The 17,825-nt window shown below is 36.9% G+C and overlaps 1 protein-coding gene across 2 annotated transcripts in view; it reads right to left on the reverse strand.

Moving 5' to 3' along the window:
- Positions 1–439: 439 nt before the first annotated feature.
- The window catches only part of LOC133663084 (protein mono-ADP-ribosyltransferase TIPARP-like), a 59,006-nt gene continuing 41,620 nt past the window's right edge, over positions 440–17,825 (reverse strand). For both annotated transcript variants that reach the window (XM_062067280.1, XM_062067279.1), the window contains exons 3-7: positions 17,026–17,215; positions 15,343–15,530; positions 10,057–10,353; positions 5,035–5,292; positions 440–3,309 (exon numbers count right to left, since the gene is read on the reverse strand). In XM_062067280.1, the coding sequence (XP_061923264.1) occupies positions 3,120–3,309; positions 5,035–5,292; positions 10,057–10,353; positions 15,343–15,530; positions 17,026–17,215 (1,123 nt within the window). In that variant the 3' untranslated portion in view covers positions 440–3,119. The remainder of the gene's footprint in view (positions 3,310–5,034; positions 5,293–10,056; positions 10,354–15,342; positions 15,531–17,025; positions 17,216–17,825) is intronic.

Raw genomic sequence — 17,825 nt, forward strand, 5'->3', positions numbered from 1 at the left:
GCAGTGAAAATGTCAACAATACACAAATATTTGACATTGGAACAGACCAAAAACCATCGCTGTTCAGCATTGCTAACAGTAGCATGCTAACATTTTTAGCCAATTTTGTCAAACTCATAGCACTTGACACGTGCTAACTGTTAGCATGCCAGCATTAGCATGATAACTTCTTCAGCCAAACATGCTAACTTTTTTTTAAAGCTAATTTTACATATGTACGCTTCATGGTCATATGAATGGACACGTGCTAACATTAGCAACTTTTTCAGCCAATTTTACAGCCAAACATGCTAACTTTTTTTTTTAGCTAATTTTACATATGTACGCTTCATGGTCTTATGACTTGGTACTTGACACGTGCTAGCATATGACACGTGCTAGCATGATAACTTTTTCAGCCAATTTTACAGCCAAACATCTCTTGAGTCATATAACTTGGTACTTAATACATACCAATTGTTGGCATGCTAACGTTAGCATGCCAATTTTTTTTTTTCAGCAAATTTTTCACGGTCATAAGACTTGGTACTTGACATATTCCAATTGTTTAGCATGCTAACATAAGCATTTTTATTTTTTGCCAATTTTGCAGCTGAAAACGTCATAACTTGGTACTTAACGCATGCTATTGTTAGCATGCTAACTTTTTTTTTTTTTTTTAGCAAATTTGACATGCATCCGCTTCATGGTCATATGACTTGGTACTTGACACGTGCTAGCATGATAACTTTTTCAGCCAATTTTACCGCCAAACATGCTAACTTTTTTTTAAGCTAATTTTACATATGTACGCTTCATGGTCATATGACTTGGTACTTGACACGTGCTAGCATGATAATTTTTTCAGCCAATTTTACAGCCAAACATGCTAACTTTTTTTTTATAGCTAATTTTACATATGTATGCTTCATGGTCACATGACTTGGTACTTGACACGTGCTAGCATGATAACTTTTTCAGCCAAACATCTCTTGAGTCATATAACTTGGTACTTAATACATACCAATTGTTGGCATGCTAACGTTAGCAAATTTTTCATGTGTACGCTTCATGGTCATATGACTTGGTACTTGACATATTCCAATTGTTTAGCATGCTAACATAAGCATTTTTATTTTTTGCCAATTTTGCAGCTAAAACGTCATAACTTGGTACTTAACACATGCTATTGTTAGCATGCTAACTTTTTTTTTTTTTTTTTAGCAAATTTGACATCCATCCGCTTCCTGGTCACATGACTTGGTACTTGACACATTCCAATTTGTTAGCATGCTAAAATTCTTATTATTTTTTATTTTTTTGTGCCAATTTTGCAGCCGAAAACGTCATAGAACGTGGTACTTGACATGTGCTAACTGTTATCATGCTAACATTAGGATTAAGTTATCATGCTAACATTAGCATGATAACTTTTTCAGCCAAACACCTATAATTTGGATTCTAACTGTTGGCATGCTAAAAAAAATTTTTTTTTCAAATTTGACATGCGTACGCTTCATGGTCACATGACTTGGTACTTGATGCATTTCAATTGCAAAAAGTAAAAAAAGAAAAAAAAAAGTTAGCATGCTAAAATGCTAGCTAACTTTTTTTTTTTTTAGGCCAATTTTGCAGCCGAAAACGTCATAGAACTTGGTACTTGACATGTGCTAACTGTTGTCATGCTAACATGAGGATGAACCTGTTATGCCAACATTAGCATGATAACTTTTTCAGCCAATTTTACAGCCAAACACCTTTAACTTGGTACTTAATACATGCTAACTGTTGGCACGCTAATGTTAGCATGCTAACTTTTTTTATTTTATTTTTTTTAGCAGATTTTACATGCGTACGCTTTATGGTCATATGACTCGGTACTTGCCACATTCCCAAAAAAGTTAGCATGCTAAAATGCTTATGTTAGCATGCTAACCTTTTTGTGCCAATTTTGCAGCCGAAAAACATCATAGAACTTGGTACTTGACATGTGCTAACTGCCATCATGCCAACATTAGCATGATAACCTTTTCGGCCAATTTTACAGGCCAAACACCTATAACTTGGTACTTAATACATGCTAACTGTTGGCATGCTAACGTTAGCATGCTAACTTTTTTTTTTTTTTTTAATTTTTTTTAAAGCTAATTTAACATTCGTACGCTTCATGGTCGTATGACTCGGTATGTGACGTATTCTGGCTGTTAGCATGCTAATGTTAGCATTTACGTCGGGCTAGCGGATGTCAGCAATGGTGTGCAATTGTAGTTTGAGTAGTGGTGGCGTTGTTGGAATGTGTCACCGAGTGGTGGTGGTGTTTTGTCATGTTGGACACCCCTGATGTACACAGACTAATGTACACGTACTCTAGTACTGATGTACACGTACTATAGTACTGACGTACTGATGTACACGTACTATTGTACACATACTAATGTACACGTACTATAGTACTGACGTACTGATGTACACGTACTATTGTACACATACTAATGTACACGTACTATAGTACTGACGTACACGTACTCTAGTATTGATGTACACATACTGATGTACACGTACTATAGTACTGACGTACTGATGTACACATACTAATGTACACGTACTATAGTACTGACGTACACGTACTATAGTATTGATGTACTCTAGTACTGACGTACACGTACTCTAGTACTGACGTACACGTACTCTAGTACTGACGTACAGGTACTCTAGTACTGACGTACACGTACTCTAGTACTGACGTACAGGTACTCTAGTACTGACGTACACGTACTCTAGTACTGACGTACACGTACTATAGTACTGACGTACACGTACTATAGTATTGATGTACTCTAGTACTGACGTACACGTACTCTAGTACTGACGTACACGTACTCTAGTACTGACGTACAGGTACTCTAGTACTGATGTACACGTACTCTAGTACTGATGTACACGTACTATAGTACTGACGTACACGTACTCTAGTACTGATGTACACATATTATAGTACTGAGTACTGAGTGAGTGACGCTCCAGTTGCTTCCAGTCGAGTGTCGTCCTAGTTCTGCAAACAGTCCCTTGGAGTCCGGGTGTTGTTGATCTCGGGTGAGGTTTCAAAGGTGAAGGAGTCAAAGTGGGGAAGGGGGCGTGGCTCAGAGGGCGACGGTGCTGGGCACCTCCTCGTAGTGGATGACAAAGTAGGGGTAGCTCTGGTCGTCGTTGAAGATGACGTAGATCTGAGGCTCCACCCAGTTGTCCACACACGAGTCATAAAGGTCACTGGAGGCGTCTCGGGGGCTGACGGGGGGCGGCCGCCGCATGGAGGGATTACCCACCGTGAACCTGGGAGCACACGCATGTTAGTGTAAGTTAAAACTCTCCTATGCAAGGCCAAAACCATTTATCAACAACACCCGGTAAGTGCAAGTTAAAACTCATCTAACATCATTTCACAACTGGTATGGAAACAGGGTTTGTGTTTATATATAACAATCTTACATGTAACACAATGTTGATATGAGGACAACACTAGTTCAGTCACACACACACATTGACACACTGACATAAACACATACACACACATTGACAAACACAGACACACACACACATTGACACACACTTACACAGACACACGAACACACACACATTGACACAAACACATACACACACATTGACAAACACAGACATACACACACATTGACACACACTTACACAGACACATGAACACACACACATTGACACACACTTACACAGACACATGAACACACACACATTGACACACACTTACACAGACACACACACACACACAGACACATGCACACACACACATTGACACACACTTACACCTACACACACTGAGACACACACACACATTAACACACACTTACACCTACACACACACACACACACATTGACACACACTTACACAGACACACACTGAGACACACACACACATTAACACACACTTACACCTACACACACACACACACACACACATTGACACACACACCTACACACACTGAGACACACACACACATTAACACACACTTACACCTACACACACACACACACACACATTGACACACACACCTACACACACTGAGACACACACACACATTAACACACACTTACACCTACACACACACACACACACATTGACACACACACCTACACACACTGAGACACACACACACATTAACACACACTTACACCCACACACACACACACACACACATTGACACACACTTACACAGACACACACTGAGACACACACACACATTAACACACACTTACACCTACACACACACACACACATTGGCACACACACCTACACACGCTGAGACACACACACACACTTACACAGACACACACACACACACACATTGACACACACTTACACAGACACACACTTACACACACACACACATTGACACACACTTACACAGACACACACTGAGACACACACACACATTAACACACACTTACACAGACACACACACACACACACACACACACACACATTGACACACACATACAGACACACACTTACACAGACACAGACACACACACACACACACACATTGACACACACATACAGACACACACTTACACAGACACACACATACACACACACACACACATTGACACACACATACAGACACACACTTACACAGACACACACATACACACACATACTGTACACACGTACTGACCTGCCAGTGGGGACTTTGGCCAAGAACATGCACATACACACATAGTATGTGATAGTATATCTGATAGTATATATCTGTATCATGAATCAATTTAAGTGGACCCCGACTTAAAGAAGTTGAAAAACTTATTGGGGTGTTACCATTTAGTGGTCAATTGTACGGAATATGTACTTCACTGTGCAACCTACTAATAAAAGTCTCAATCAATCAAAAACACATACTGTACACACACTTACACACACAGACACACGTACACTGACCTGCCAGTGAGGACTTTGGCCAAGAACATGCACATACAGACACACACATACTGTACACAGACACACACATACACATACTGTATATACGTACTGACCTGCCAGTGAGGACTTTGGCCAAGAACATGCAGTGGACTCCTTTGTGCGAGGGCTTGGAGAAGTTGTGCGAGTAGACGGCCTTGCGTGCAAAGTAAGATCCCTGACCAAACATGGTGGCATGTTTGCCACACACACGAGGGTCAAAGTTGTGTTTGCAGATGCCTTCCACCACATCTGCAGACGTGCCGTGGAAGAGGTGGCGCTCGCTCAGCAGCCGCTCCATCTCAGACATGCGCCGCGACATGTACTCCTTCTTCCTGGTGGGGGGGGGTCAGAGGTCAGAGGTCAGAGGTCAGCTAAAGTGTCTTGGAATAATGATTGATATTTGGCATCACATGTGGAAAATAAGGAGCAGGACAAACATATTTTAATTTGAAATGTAACTTCCTCTGATTATAATCCCTCACATATGTTTTCATTTTTTTAATTGTTTTATTATTAAATATTAAAATTAAAAATGAATAAAAATAGATTAAAAACATTTATTTAAGGTGGCGACTTGTACACCGCCTTCCGCCCGATTGTAGCTGAGGTAGGCTCCAGCGCCCCCCGCAACCCCAAAGGGAATAAGCAGTAGAAAATGGATGGATGTAATTTTAAAAAAAAACCTTCCTCTGATTAAATCCTCAGCTTTACTTATTTGTTTTATTAATAAATATTAAAATAAAAATAAAAAATAAAAATAGATTTAAGAAAAATATATTTAAAAAAAACAACCTTCCTCTGATTATAATTCCTACACTATGTTTTAATGGCTATGTTTTAATTTATTTATTTTTATATATATACATATATATATATATATATATATATATATATATATATATATATATATATATATATATATACATATATATATATATATATATATATATATATATATATATATATATATATATATATATATATATTTTTTAAATGTATTTATTTATTATTATTATTATTTTTTTTTAAATTATTTGTTTTATATTTAAATATGAAAATTAAAAGCTATGTTTTAATGGCTATGTTTTTATTTTGAATAATATATATATATATATATATATATATATATATATATATATATATATATATATATATATATATATATATATATATATATATATATATATACATTTTTAAATAATTTGTCTAATTATTAAATATGAAAAAAAAGAATAAATAATAATAGATTACAAAAATGTATTTAAAAAAATAACTTTCCTCTGATTATAATCCCTCAACTATGTTATAATAGCAAAGTTATTTTTTTGTTAACATATTTTTTAATTAAAAAAAAAAAAAAGTTTTATTAAATATAAAAATTTAAAAAAGAAAGAAAATATATAAAAAAGTAAAAAATAATTAAAAATAACCTTCCTCTGATTATAATCCCTTTGCAGTTTTCATTTAAAAACAATACACATTGTTTTGTTTGTTTATTTTTTATTATTAAATATGAATATACGGTAAATATAAATAAATAAAAACAGATCAAAAAATAAATACAAATTATAATCACTCAGCTATGTTTTCATTAAAAAAATTAAAAAATCATTGTTTTAAATTTTTTTTATTATTAAATATTAAAATGAATTTAAAGAACGGATTTTAAAAAATTAATAACTAAAAATAACCTTCCTCTGATGCTAGGTTTTAATGGATACCTTTCCATTTTTTTTTTAAATGTATAATTGTTTTAATTATTGGTTTTATTACTAAATATAAAAAGAAAAAAAGAAAAACAGATAAAATAAATTAAATATGAATATAAATAACCTTCTTCTGATTTTAATCCCTATATAATTTTATTTCTAAAGATGAATTTAAAAAAAAAACAGATAAAATAAATCAATAAAAGTGTAACCTTCCTCAGATTATAATCCCTCAAATATGTTTTAATTTTTAAAAATATATATATCATGTTTTTATTTGTTTTATTAAATAAAAATAAGTAAATAAATAAAAACAGATTTAAAAAAATAAATAAATAACTTCCTGTGATTGTAACCCCTCAGCTATCAATGCAGAGAGGAAATGTCAACACAAGCGTGGAAAACACTCAAATAATGTCAACAAAATAGTCAAATCACATTGAACATTTAACAATAAGCTCTTAAAATGAAGGAATATGTAAGAAATTCTTCATAAAGTCTAAGGAAATAGTGCAAAGTGTGAAAATGTAAACAGAGAAATTTGAGAAAAACTATTTTCTGCAGGTTTAGTGGCAGGAAGTTACAGCTGTGCTCTAAAGGGTGAGCGCTAACATGGTGTGGTGTTAGCGCTCTTGCCTTGCATCATGTACAGACCACATTGGTCTGACTACGGTCCTTTTGGGGAAGAAAAAAAGACTTTCTCTTCTCAGCCATGCAAAGAATCAAGCAAACGTGATAGTTGATACTGTCACCTGATTGGCTGTTAGCGTGTCATGTGATCACTTCCTGCGTTGCTAGGTTACCAGAGAGCGAGTGTCTTTGTTCATGCAACCAACCTTGCTTCCATAATTCCCCTTTCTTCCCACCAAGAAAAATTAATTATGGAATGCATTTTTTAAATAAGGATTACGCGTCTATTGCGATATATATTGATATCGTTTTATCGCCCAGCCCTAACTGAATGTATCAATTTGAGATTCCCACAGCTTCCTAACAGTATATTGAAAAAAGTACACTCTAGTTTTTGAGTTACATCCTTGGTGAGGAAGATGATAAAAATGATGTTTATTATTTATGCGTATTATTTTGAGATTTCTTTAAAGAGTGGGGAATCAGTGATGTCATACATTGACGGACGTACATATATGGGCATTATCGGATACATTGTGTTGGTAAGCCCCTCCCCTTCTGCTGAGCCCACACAAGTGAGACTGTTGAGGACAACTTAACCTGCCGCCATGATGACTTGATTTGTAATGATATCATTGTATCGGTCACCTCTATCAAGTTGCTGTGGTCCCAAAAAGTTGCGATCCCAAGCCGGTCGGCCCTAAAACCGTTAAGACCTCAAATTGAGCCTAATAATCAATTTTCTTCAGCAACACGCAACTCCTTTGATGGCAGCACATCAAGCGGCAGAAAGCGTGCTCGCTGCTGACCTGGGCGTGACCTCCCGCCAACTCACAGCGTGTGACCTCGCACAGACGGCCGCGCCACGCATCCAAGCGGGCGCACGCACACACGCACACGCACACACACACACACACACACACACACACACACACACACACACACACACACACACACACACACACTTTAATTTGCTAGCATGTCATATTAAACTAAGAGACGTGACCAAGTCAACCAAGACCAGAGTGATGGCAAATTAAAATAAATATAAAATACAAATACAAACAAATAAAATACAAAACTTTAAATTACTTAAAAAAAACAATTTAAAAAAATGTAATTTAATTAAATCAAACAGACACTATTAAAAAAAAAAAAGTGTAATAGAAAATTAAAAAATTAAAAATACATCAAAAGATACACAATTTTAAAAAATGAATAAAAAGAGTGATAAATTTTTTTTTCAAAATGTAATAAAATAAAAACACAATTTAAAAAAACTAAATAGAATAAAGAGAGTGATGGCAAAATTAAAACAAGAAAATAAAATAAAAACAGACACAATTAAAAAAAAAAAAGAGTAATAGCAAATTAAAAAATTACAAATAAATGAAAAGATACGCATTTAAAAAAAATATATAAAAAGAGTGATAGCAAATGTTAAAAAAATGTAATAAAATAAAAACACCAACACTAATTAACACCAACACACACCAACACTAACCAACAATAACACCAACACTAACACCAATACCAACACTAACACTAATTAACACCAACACTAACTAAAACCCACACCAACACTAACCAACACCAACACTAACACTAACTAACACTAGCTAACCTATCACCAATACTAACCTACACAAACTAACATTAACCTACACTAACTAACCACTGCTCACTTTTACATGACAATATGGATACTTTTTTGGAAACTAATACTCAAATTACTGTAATACTCTACTGTAATACTCTTAATAACTGTAATACTCTTAATAACTAATACTTTAATTAGTGTAATACTCCAATGAGTGTAATACTCTACTGTAAAACTCTAATTACTCTAACGAGTGTATTACTCTAACGAGTGTATTACTCTGTGTAATACTCGAATGTATTACTCTAATGAGTGTATTACTCTGAGTTTAATACTCCAATGAGTTTAATACTCCAATGAGTTTATTACTCTAATGAGCGTATTACTCGAATGTAAAACTCTAATTACTCTAATGAGTATAATAGTGTAATAGTATAATAGTGTAATGAGTATAATAGTGTAATAGTATAATAGTGTAATGAGTATAATAGTGTAATAGTGTAATAGTGTAATAGTGTAATGAGTGTAATAGTATAATAGTGTAATAGTGTAATGAGTGTAATAGTATAATAGTGTAATAGTGTAATGAGTGTAATGAGTATAATAGTGTAATGAGTATAATAGTGTAATAGTGTAATGAGTGTAATAGTATAATAGTGTAATGAGTATAATAGTGTAATAGTGTAATGAGTGTAATGAGTATAATAGTGTAATGAGTATAATAGTGTAATAGTGTAATAGTGTAATGAGTATAATAGTGTAATGAGTATAATAGTGTAATGAGTGTAATGAGTATAATAGTGTAATGAGTATAATAGTGTAATGAGTATAATAGTGTAATGAGTGTAATGAGTGTAATGAGTGTAATAGTGTAATAGTATAATAGTATAATAGTGTAATAGTATAATAGTGTAATGAGTGTAATAGTGTAATAGTCTAATGAGTGTAATAGTGTAATAGTATAATAGTGTAATGAGTGTAATAGTGTAATGAGTATAATGAGTGTAATAGTGTATTGGGTATAATGAGTATAATAGTGTAATAGTATAATAGTGTAATGAGTGTAATGAGTGTAATGAGTATAATAGTGTAATGAGTGTAATAGTGTATTGGGTATAATGAGTATAATAGTGTATTGGGTGTGAGAGAAGACTCACCTCTTGTACTTCTCCCAGAGGAAAGGGTTCTGGACCCGCAGGATCTTGATGATCCTGAACTTGGTCTCGGACACGGTCTTGTGGAACAGACTGTACACGGTCCTGTAGCTGCGGTCGTCCCGGGACATGGCCACCTGCAGGAAGTCCTGGCTCATCGCCATGGGCAACCAGGTCTCGGGGAAGAGCGCGGGCGTGCTCGTGGTCGGGGAGAGAGGGTGTGGCGCAGACACGTCCATCAGGGAGATGGCGGACGTGGACGAGGAGGACGGCGGCGACGAAGCCAGACCACCCAAAGTTCTGGGAGGGGACAGAAGAGGCGGGGTTACATTTCATATTACCACTCTACTTCAATTTAAAGACAGCATGAGTCTGCCAGGAGGTGAATAATAAATGTCAATTACCACTCTACTTCAATTTAAAGACAGCATGAGTCTATCATGAGGTGAATAATAAATGTCAATTACCACTCTACTTCAATTTAAAGACAGCATGAGTCTGCCATGAGGCGAATAATAAATGTCAATTACCACTCTACTTCACTTTAAAGACAGCATGAGTCTATCATGAGGTGAATAATAAATGTCAATTACCACTCTACTTCAATTTAAAGACAGCATGAGTCTGTCATGCAGTTAATAATAGATGTCACCAAAAACAATTACCACTCTACTTCAATTTATAGACAGCATGAGTCTGTCATGCAGTTAATAATAGATGTCACCAAAAACAATTACCACTCTACTTCAATTTATAGACAGCATGAGTCTGTCATGCAGTTAATAATAGATGTCACCAAAAACAATTACCACTCTACTTCAATTTAAAGACAGCATGAGTCTGCCATGAGGTGAATAATAAATGTCGCCAAAAACAATTACCACTCTACTTCAATTTATAGACAGCATGAGTCTGCCATGAGGTGAATAATAAATGTCACCAAAAAACATTTACCACTCTACTTCAATTTATAGACAGCATGAGCCTGCCATGAGGTGAATAATAAATGTCGCCAAAAACAATTACCACTCTACTTCAATTTATAGACAGCATGAGTCTGTCATGCAGTTAATAATAGATGTCACCAAAAACAATTACCACTCTACTTCAATTTAAAGACAGCATGAGTCTGCCATGAGGTGAATAATAAATGTCGCCAAAAACAATTACCACTCTACTTCAATTTAATGACAGCATGAGTCTGTCATGCAGTTAATAATAGATGTCACCAAAAACAATTACCACTCTACTTCAATTTAATGACAGCATGAGTCTGTTATGGAGTAAATAATAAATGTCACCAAAAACAATTACCACTCTACTTCAATTTAAAGACAGCATGAGTCTGTCATGCAGTCAATAATAAATGAGTGTTTTTCATAACTACCATTGTTCTGTTTGACTCATTTCAAGACAAGTATGTATGATTCCTGCTGATATCGTATCGGTATTGGCCAATACTGAAGGCTGTATCGTATTGGATGATGAAAAAGTGTTCTTGTTGCATAATCAGATCAATATACAATTTACAAGATAGGAAACGGTTTATTTTTTGGTCAAAATGAAAAAGAACAAACACATTTAGCAATAGACGCTACATTCCAGAGTATAAGCCACTGCTTTATTCCTACACTTTGACCCCTCAGGCTTATAAAAGAGTGCAACTAATTCAAGGTTTTGTCTTCACTGACGGCCACAATTGCAAATAGTAAAAAAACTAACAAACAAAAATAAAAAAAGGCGAAATTTCTGAAAAGGTTTGTGCTGTGGCGCCATCTTTTGGACGAGTGTCCTTTCATTTAGTGCTTTCAACCGGAAGTACAAGTGCCGTTCAGTCTTCAAGTCGTCCATAGCGTTTCTACCATTGCAGATTCTTCATCCATCCCTCCAAGCAACGTTTGTAAGTTTTACAACACAACTAAAACAACCCTTACTTACTAAAGTGTCCCACGTGTGATGTCTGCAGGAGTGTTTCCATGCTGTCGTATTCTAACCAAACTAGCGTTATTAGCATGAGCTAATATGCTAACACCTTTACAAGTGTCTGTGTTACTACTATTAACTTCAAATGACACTCTTTTTGTATTGTTTCACTTTCACAAATTGCTCAGTAAATCCAGCAAAACGTCAATGTGGAGTTATTGAGTCCGTTTAGCTGATTGGAGAGCTAGCTTGTGCAGTGTGTGGGTCCATGACCATGACTTCTGTTTTGTTTCATCCGCCGTTTTACTGCCTTGTTACAGACACCGTTTGGAAACAATTGATGTAAACCAGGGGTCCCCAACCTTTTTGAAAGCAAGAGCTACTTCTTGGGTAGTGATTAATGCGAAGAGCTACCAGTTTGATACACACTTCAATAAATTGCCAGAAATAGCCAATTTGCTCAATTTACCTTTAACTCTATGTTATTATTAATAATTAATGATATTTACACTTAATTGAACGGTTTAAAAGAGGAGAAAACACGAAAAAAATGACAATTAAATTTTGAAACATAGTTTATCTTCAATTTCGACTCTTTAAAATTCAACCGAAAAAAAGAAGAGGAAAAACTAGCTAATTTGAATCTTTTTGAAAAAATTTAAAAAAAAGAATTTATGGAACATCATTAGTAAATTTTCCTCATTAAGATTAATTTTAGAATTTGGATGACATGTTTTAAATAGGTTAAAATCCAATCTGCACTTTGTTAGAATATATAACAAATTGCACCAAGCTATATTTCTAACAAAGACAAATCATTATTTCTTCTAGATTTTCCAGAACAAAAATTTTAAAAGAAATTCAAACGACTTTGAAATAAGATTTAAATTTGATTCTACAGATTTTCCAGAATAATTTTTTTGAATTTTAAACATAAGTTTGAAGAAATATTTCACAAATATTCTTCGTCGAAAAAACAGAAGCTAAAATGAAGAATTAAATTCAAATGTATTTATTATTCATACCAATAAAAAAAAATTAATTTACTTGAACATTGATTTAAATTGTCAGGAAAGAAGAGGAAGGAATTTAAAAGTTAAAAAGGTATATGTGTTTAAAAATCCTAAAATCATTTTTAAGGTTGTATTTTTTCTATAAAATTGTCTTTCTGAAAGTTATAAGAAGCAAAGTAAAAAAATAATGAATTTATTTAAACAAGTGAAGACCAAGTCTTTAAAATATTTTCTTGGATTTTCAAATTCTATTTCAGTTTTGTCTCTCTTAGAATTAAAAATGTCGAGCAAAGTGAGACCAGCTTGCTAGTAAATAAATACAATTAAAAAAATAGAGGCAGCTCACTGGTAAGTGCTGCTATTTGAGCTATTTTTAGAACAGGCCAGCGGGCTACTCATCTGGTCCTTACGGGCTACCTGGTGCCCGCGGGCACCACGTTGGTGACCCCTGATGTAAACCATTTCACAACATAAATTGATCTGCGACTTATACATGGAAACATGTTTTCTTCTCTAAAGTTTAGTGTGTGTGTGTTCAAGAGGCTTTGATCAGTGGGATTCTGAGCCCACGTGAGTTTTTCTGGTCAGGTCTGGTCTCCCCACCATGGACGTCTTCACCCCCAGAGACCACAATGAGCAGTGGAGGAATGAGCGTGGCCGAGTGGGACGAGGGAGAGGACTGTCAATCAAGTCAACCACCTCCACCCGGAAGGCCTGCACACACACACACACACACACGCACACACGCACACACGCACACACGCACACACACACACACACACACGCACACACACACACACACGCACACGCTTTGTAGACGATGTGGGGACATTTACAGGACCAAACTCCTCCCAGTCACGTTTCACACTCCATTCAGCCGGTCTGGAAACTATTTAGCGGCCTCCATCTTTCACGTTGTTGGCTGAGCTCCTCCACCTCCCACTCCCACTCCCACTCACTGTCCCTCTCTGTGCTCCATCATCACCATCATCATCATCATCATCATCATCACCATCATCATCATCATCATCATCTCCCACACTCCCACGTCTTCCTTTTTCACGGCTGCCAGGTCTGGTACGAACAGCTCGTTCCAGTTTGCACATGACTGCCTGCCAACCAGGTGAGACGCTCTTCTTCAGGGGCGGGGTCAAGTCCAGAGATGTGGGCGTGTCTCTGTCCTGTTTGATGAGCGCAAGTTCTGCTCTCCTGATATTGGTCATGCACCAACCATGTATCCCACCAGGCATTTAGACACCACATCAACTTAAATGAAACTTCATGACAGGAATTACATCCAGGTTGAGAATTTAGAAGCCCAAACCACTCTTGGACTGTTTACACTGCAGCTCAAAGTGGTCCAAATCGGATTTTTCCGAAATCAGATTTTTTCCAGCGGACTGTGTACATTGCAAGTACAATGTGACCTTAATCAGACTTCGTATAAACGCGCAAAACCCCCAATGTGGCCCCAAAGTGCAATTAATGTGGCTCCAATGTGGTCCGACTACTGGATCCAATGTGGTCCCAAAGTGTTCTCAATGTTGCCCCAATGTGGCCCCAAAGTGCAATTAATGTGGATCCAATGTGGTCCGACTACTGGATCCAATGTGGTCCCAAAGTGGCCTCAATGTTGCCCCAATGTGGCCCCAAAGTGCAATTAATGTGGATCCAATGTGGAACATCTGACTGTTGGGAGTACATGTAGTGTAGTGTCATCTTTAGCAGACTCCCCAATGTGACCCCAATGTGGAATTAATGTGGAATTAATGTGGATCCAATGTGGTCACAATGTGGTACAATACTGGATCTAATGTGGTCACAATGTGGTCAAAATGTGGTACAATACTGGATCCAATGTGGCCCCAATACTGCATCCAACGTAGCCTCAATGTAGTCACAATGTGGCCCCAATACTGGATCCAATGTGGAATTAATGGGGCCTCAATGTGGTCACAATGTGGCCCCAATACTGGATCCAATGTGGTCCCAATGTGGCCCCAATGTGGTCCCAAAGTGGCCCCAATGTGGCCTCGATGTCACTTGCATGCGCAGTTAGATCAAATGAAAACAAAGGAAGTTGACCGGGAGGAAGTCGCTACTACTACTACAAAATAAAATACAAATTGCCACACCTTAAAAATAAGTGTTTTTTTAGGTGAAAATACATGTTTACATTGCAAGTACAATGGGATCTTCATCAGACTTTGTAAAAACGTGCACAGGCCCCAATGTGGCCCCAATGTGGATCCAATGTGGAACCAATGTGGTTCTAAAGTGTGAATAACAGACTTGGGTGGCTACATGATGTACAAACAAGCGTTAGCATTAGCATTAGCACGGTGCTACTCACTCTAAGAGGGGAGCCAGCATCACCGAGGACATGAACATGGGTCGCTTTTTGATCTGGCGCCTGAAGCCAAACATGGCGTTCTGCTGGAAGCCCTCCCTGATGTTCAGGATGTACTGGTTCTGGAGCGTGATGAAGCGCACCTCCTTCAGACCCCTCACCGTGGCCTTTTCGATGAGCTTCACCACCGGCTGTTGGAGAGAGAAGAGCCTTTAAAGTCACAATACGGAGAGGAAGGAAGTTGGAGAAGCTGGGTGGGATTCTGGGGCTTGGCGATATCACTCCTAATTGTATCGTGTTTTATCATTTGATAATTATTGATATTATTTGTAAGCTATGGGAAATAAGGAGATAAATATATTATAGAAACCTGAGAAAAACTATTTTCTGCAGGTTTAGTGCCAGGAAATAACGTCTGTGTAACATTAATTTGCCCTGTTATTCTTATTTAACTATGGAAATGAATTTTTGTTATGCAGTAATTTTGTAATATTATATCGGGCGATATTGATAATTATTGATGTTTTATACGACCCATGAAAAATAAGGAGCAGGACAATAATATGTTTTATTAGAAATTTAACTTCCTGGGATTATACTGTCTCAGCTATCAAGGCAGAGAGGAAATGTCAACACAAGCATGGAAAAGACTCAAACAATGTCAACAAAATAGTCAAATCACATTGAACATTTAACAATAAGTTCTTAAAAATAAGGAATATGTAAGAAATGCTCCATAAAGTGTAAGAAAATAGTGCAAAGTGTGAAAATGTAAACAGAGAAACCTGAGAAGAACTATTTTCTGCAGGTTTAACACCAGGAAATAACGTCTGTGTAACATTAATTTGCCCTCTTATTATTATTTAACTATGGAAAGGAATTTTTGTTTTGCCGTAATTGTTTAAATATTATTAATATATCGCTCAATATCAATAATTATTGACATGTTTTATGACCTATGGAAAATGAGCAGGAGAAATATATTTTATTAGAAATGTAACTTCCTGTGATTGTAATCCCTCAGTTATCAAGACAGAAAGGAAGCATGGAAAACACTCAAACAATGTCAACAAAATAGTAAAACCACATTGAACATTTAACAATTAGCTCTTAATAATAAGGAATATGTAATAAATGCTTCATAAAGTGTAAGAAAATAGTGCAAAGTGTGAAAATGTAAACAGAGAAACCTGAGAAGAACTATTTTCTGCGGGTTTAGCGGCAGGAAGTTACAGCTGTGCTCTAAAGGGTGAGCTAAGTTGGCGTGGTATTAGCGCTCTTGCCTTGCATCGTGTACAGACCACACTGGTCTGACTACGGTCCCTTTTCCTCGTTCTCTTCTCACACCATGCAAAGAATCAACCAAACCTGATAGTTGATACCGTCGCCTGATTGGCTGTTAGCGTGTAACGCCCACTGATCAGCGATCACTTCCTGTGTTGCTCGGTTACCAAAGTCGCTTACAAAGCGTTTTTTTTTTGTCCCGGCTTTTAAACCTGTAGTTGCTTATTTGGGCTTGCTTTTCTGTCTATGTGTGCCTTTGTTACAGCAACCACAATTCCACTTTCTTCCATTGAAGAAGAAAAAACGATTGAACTTCTATCGAATGCATTTTTTTATGGATATTGATTACGTGCGTGTCGTGATACATATTGATATCATTTTTTATTCCAACTACTGGGTCACCTCAGAGTATTCCCTCCAGCCAAAGTTGTCTCTGCAGTAGTACTTCCACACGGTGTGACAGCTGGGGGCGGGGCCTGAGGTTGTCCCCGGCACGGGGAAGGGGCTCGGGGGAGTGGTCAGCCGGCGGACGCGGTCAAACTTCAGGTCACCCACCCGCATGGCTCCAAAGTCCAGGGAAAACACCGAGCCCCTGAAAGCACACAAAAGGAAGACGTCATTGAAGGCAACATCATTTGCATTCCGAAATTGGTGACGCTTTCCGAAGCGGCCACATTAACCCGGAGCACCTTGACCAGACCTCTAATGAGTCAGCCAGTGAGTCAGTTCACACCGACACAACACAGGAAAACATCCACGCCGCCGATAAGACGCCGTTTGTGCGTTTTCATCACAACACAACATGATGAAGGACAAATGGACAAGTTCATGTTTGTAGGAAATGTAGGAAAATGGGAAAAGATGAGGGGGAAATATGTTTTCATACGGTTTGTGTAGGACAGACCTGGGCATTCTGCGGCCCTTTGTGCGTCCCTGTCCGGCCCGCGTGAGGCCAATTATAAATTACAAAATACATTTTAAAAAGTATCTATGTCGAGTGTGCAATACAACGGTGCTGCTTTTGTTTTGAAAATCGTTATTTGTATTACTTCCGTGTGGACGTATGCGTGTGCGTGATTGTGAGTGAATGTGAACAGCTGCAATCACAAATTACAAAATAAAGTTGAAAAAACATCTATGTCGTGCGCGCAATACAACTGTGTTGCTTTTATTTTGAAAAGTATCATTTATGGGCGTGTGTC

Source organism: Entelurus aequoreus, linkage group LG13 (genome assembly GCF_033978785.1).
Source record: "Entelurus aequoreus isolate RoL-2023_Sb linkage group LG13, RoL_Eaeq_v1.1, whole genome shotgun sequence".
Classification (NCBI taxonomy): Eukaryota; Metazoa; Chordata; class Actinopteri; order Syngnathiformes; family Syngnathidae; genus Entelurus; species Entelurus aequoreus.